This window comes from Propithecus coquereli, unplaced genomic scaffold (assembly GCF_000956105.1).
Source record: "Propithecus coquereli isolate 6110/MARCELLA unplaced genomic scaffold, Pcoq_1.0 Scaffold103, whole genome shotgun sequence".
Lineage (NCBI taxonomy): Eukaryota > Metazoa > Chordata > Mammalia > Primates > Indriidae > Propithecus > Propithecus coquereli.
In genome coordinates this window covers 2,548,552-2,553,347 of record NW_012134192.1, presented here as the reverse complement: position 1 = coordinate 2,553,347, position 4,796 = coordinate 2,548,552, and the positions used below count along the sequence as shown (strand labels likewise).

General features: G+C 34.3%; 1 protein-coding gene across 1 annotated transcript in view; it reads left to right on the top strand.

Moving 5' to 3' along the window:
* Window positions 1-4,796, top strand: part of LOC105810214 (dnaJ homolog subfamily C member 1-like) — a 181,348-nt gene that overhangs the window by 148,328 nt on the left and 28,224 nt on the right. The window contains exon 7 of the mRNA XM_012644156.1: window positions 3,074-3,164. Within this exon, the coding sequence (XP_012499610.1) occupies window positions 3,074-3,164 (91 nt within the window). The remainder of the gene's footprint in view (window positions 1-3,073; window positions 3,165-4,796) is intronic.

The window sequence follows — 4,796 nt, the reverse complement described above, 5'->3', positions numbered from 1 at the left end:
ATATATAGTAATATTACCATTCTTTCCTATAATAACCCTTAAGATATTCTATGGTAGATATCAGGTTATCTCTAATCTTCTCATCTTCAATCCCGTATAATATATAGTTTCAAGCTGCCTCACCATTCAATTACTTTCCTTTTAAAGTCTTCCTATTTTTCAGTACATCTTAAAGTGTAGTACCCAAAACTAGACACAAAGATGATTGAAAATTGTACAGTACAGTAGATTTACTTGAGATCATAGGCTTATTGCGGAAGTAATGCTTCCTGGAGTGTGCATATCATAATTATAATTTCAAAGTACAAGTGAGATACAAAGAAAAGAGAAAGCATGAGGAATATTTAAATGAATGCTTAGAAATGGAGCAAAAGGAAGATAAAACAGTGAGTGAAACTAAGGAATGTATTAAAACTCTTGGATTTGGTGTAGTAGGTTAAGGTGATTGGTTTGATTGCAGTCCTCAGAGAAGTGTGGTTTTGGATCAAATGAGTATTTCAAAGAGAAAGTTTTAGTGGAATTGTGTGCTGTAGCAAGAAGAAGAAACATTAGCAAAGAAATATTCTAAATTGACAGGACTGCTAGGAAGAGGTTGCTATTACTCAGCCAAAGATCTTGAGGTGAGAAGGATAAAGAGAAGTCACATAAGCAAGAAGATGCAAGATTTGGCGGGAGGAATTTTGGTGACGTATGAAGCATAAAAACTTACCCTTGCTTTGTGGTGGAGGACAAGATTCTTGTCAAAATGATGAAGTAATAATAAAAATAGCCAATACATATAAGGCCTAGCTACATACAAGATGTCATTCTAAGTGTTTCCCAAATATTAACTCATTTGATCTTCACAATAGTCTTATGAGTTAGGTATTTTTATTATCCCCATTTTATGGATGAGAAAACTGACCCATAGAGAAGTGCAGTAATTTGCTGAATGTCATATAGCTAGTAAAATGGCAGAGCTGAGATCTTAATCCAGGTAATCTGGCTTCCAAATCTGTCCTCTTAATCACCATATTGTATCTCACTGTACTATATACTATGATGATTGATTTCAACCCTTTCACCTCTCCTAAGTACGTAATCTGTGCCCTTCTTTTCTTTCATGGTGCCACATTTTCTACTCCCCTGAAGGAGCTAATGACTTCCTGACCTTTTCTTCTTCCCTACTATTAAAACCTACTCTGTGGAAAGAAGCTAATAAGCTCATTTATTCATTCACACCACGGTGTAAATGACTTATATGGCTTAATATAAAATAGTACTGCTTCAGGACTGAGTTTTTTTTAAGGGGATAGGGAATGTTAAGGGGCCATAAAACCTTAACCCCAAACCCTGTAGACACTGAAACTATATATGGGCATGGGAGGATGAGTAAATTGGGTGTATGACCATCTGTGCTCTTCAAATTATGCCATTGTTTAGCTGGCCCAGGGTTTATGGGAATCCTTCTAGTGGGAATGAGGTAGGAACCTAAAAGTCGTGATGGAAAGAATAGGAGATACATCTTTATTATACTGATTCAGTGATTTTAGGAATACCTTATTGTTTTCCTAATTCTTATAAGTTAGAAGAGTTGTGTATAACCCCAAGACACATAGACCCCAGGAGAAAACTTTAACTTGGATACAGGAATAGATGAACAGAGAGAATTTCATTCTAGGGCTTAAGTGTTCATGTATTTACGTCTGGATTAAGGTAGTGTCAAAGATTGATTTTGTTCCTTTATTTCCTGCAGAAACAAAACCCCCTCATTTGAGTCTATGATTTATCTGCTGTAGGAATCTTACAGTCTGGGCATGTTACCCTAGCGTTATCCTTGATATTCCTCTTTTCCTTATTCCACATCAGTCAGTCATCAAGCCCTTTCATTTCTTGCTTTATAAGGTTTCTCATATATTTCAATCTAGTTCAGTTCAATAAACACTTATTGAGTGATGGCTTTATGCCAACTACCACCCTCTGGTCATACAAGTATCCCTATCTCAAATTTCTCATCTGGGAGAGAACGTATCATGATACAAGCAATCAAAGGGTGGTTAAGTACAGAAGTAGTATACCAGAGAAAATTACCCAGCTGGAGAAGGTCAGAAAGACTTGCAGAGGAGATAGTGCTTGAACAGGGTTTTCTAGGATGAATAGGAGTTCGTTTGTAATGGGCAGGGGAACAAAATATTCTGGCTAACGGGCATAGCAAATGCAAAGATGTGGAAACACAGTGTGACCTGGCAGCTATAAGTGGTTTTGCTATAGAATATATGAAGTTGGAGTCAAGAAAGTCACAGAGTGTGGGAAAAGATCTGCTTTGCTTTTTTTCATTGTCTGGATCATCATATGCCTAGAACATCAACTTGTTTATTTTTATGTCTGTGATTATTTAAGACCTAGTCCTTTTTTGTTTGTTTGCTTTTTGGTACCCTGCTAAAGTCTTATCTATGTGCCATTCATTGAGACTTTAGCCCCTGTATCTTGACACCTAAGTATTTGTATACAGTATGCGTCCTCAATCCTCAACCATCCATGATAAGTGTTTTTTACTGGTCTCTAAGGGTGGCGGAAGGAATGACAGCTTCTGCTTTTATCTACATGGTCGTATAAGTTTCACGATCAGGTTTGCATGTAATAATTTTGAAAATCTATTGGAGTTAAGAGACTGAGATGAAAATAGCGCTAGTACTTTATTAGTCACGGTAATATAATTTACCATGGCAAATAATTCAGTTTAGCAAGTGTGTTTTTCTGGTTTCTGTCCATGCAATAGTATAATATTGAGAAAATATCAATGGAACAAATGGAATGGAAAATACAATGGAAGAAAACAGGAAGATGATACCTCCTTTCTATATCTGAGAGAAAAGAGTTTAAATTTATACTCATGCAGTTTCTGGTTTTAACCTTCTCTCCGGGAGAGAAAAATCGTAGAGAATTGTTTATTGATTTCTTCTGTTTGTCATACAATTTGAAAACAAACAAAAAGCCTACTTGTAAAATGAATATGCCACTTTAAAATGAATTATATGGAAAATACTGTCAAAGCAAACTGATTTTTATGGTGATTTATAATTTCTTTTTTAAGGATGCTGGGCAGTTTTATGCTAAATACAAGGAAACGAGATTGAAGGAAAAGGAAGATGCACTTATTAGAACTGAACTCGAAACACTTCAAAGTGAGTTTTAAGCATTATTTTACTATGTTAACAATATCATGTAAAACTAGTTATTTAAATTTGAATTTTTCCTTTAATTTAAATTCATCACTAATTCAATTTTCCGTGCTTTCTTTGCTACTCCCTGTTAATCAGTTGTACTTAATGTATTACACATGGAAAGGACTGTATTAGTATTACTGAACCACCCAAAATCCAGTATCAGAAGGAGGGATAAAGTCAGCCCAGGGTCATGTAACTTCTCAAGTCCAGGGCATCCAAAATCTGCAAGATTCTAAAATACTCCAATACTGTAATTCTAATTGATACTTAGTATTGAGTCTGACCAACTAATCACCCAACTTTCCGTATATTGTAACAGTAGTAATTGGGAATCCTGAAAATACCAGTGATTTTTGTGTTGAACATCTTTATTTCATTTGCAATATTGTTACGTGAATGAGCTTGAATAAATTATCAGTATGTTAAAAAGAAATCTTCCATTGAACACAAAAGACAATTCTTCCTGATTTTAGGAAAAGTTGAACACACTATTAGAGAAGGCAATTTCTCAGTTCGGGTTCTTTTGTCTAATTTTGCCTTATCTATATCTTTCCCACACTTACACACTCTGTCTCTTTACATTTCTCTAGTCAGAGCATTTAATACTACTTTAACATTAATTTATTTACTAATTTTGTTTACCATCTGGTTCCCCCCAGTAGAATGCAAGCTCCATGAGCGTAGGGATTTTATCTGTTTTGTTCACTGCTATGTCCCCAGGTTCTGGGGGTTGAGGTATAGTTATTTTTAGGGGGCTATTTTTCTGTCCACCACAATTCTTCAGGTGTCTGGGCAGCTTAAGAACAGAGACTGTTTCTTTTTCATCTTTGTGTCTGTAGCATAGAACAGCGTCCTGGCACATATTAAGTGTTTAGTAAGTGAATGAATGAATGGATATATGAGTTAATGTAATTCCATGGATATTAATGAGCATCAACTGAGCATCTATCCCTACAGAACACAATCTCAAGGAGCACATAATTTAATTCAAAAAGCTTCAACAATTACAAATATAAAATAATATTCAGGTCAACTATATAATTGTTTAAAGCAGAATTCTGTTAAGAGGGAAGAGTTAGGGTGTTAAAGGATTACATGTTAAGGTTGACTGATGTGTGTGTTAGAAAGTAGGAGTAGGCAAATGAAACTCTAAATGTAATTTTTATATAATTGTTATTTTTGGTAAAATTGGTACGTAAACATTTTATAAACTTCTTCAGACGGTAACAAGAAGAAAAAAACTACATTTATAAGAAAAGAAAAAAATATCAAACCAACCCAGAATTTACCTGTAGATGTAAAACGAATACACTGAATATCATTGCTCTCATAGACACAGCTTATCATTTTTATGTAGTTTCTGTAACGAACCACTTAATTGTTATAATTTTGGTATATGTGTTAGAATTCTCTAATAGTATTAATAATGGATTAAATATTTGTTACTACCCTTTTGAAAACAGGAATTAAATATGAAGTATTTATCACAAGCAAAAGTTCCTTTTGAAGTTTGTAACTATTTTTCCAAAACTGGTCAAAGATTTTTGTTCTGCCCAAGAATTTGATAACAATTCTCAAACAGATTTAATA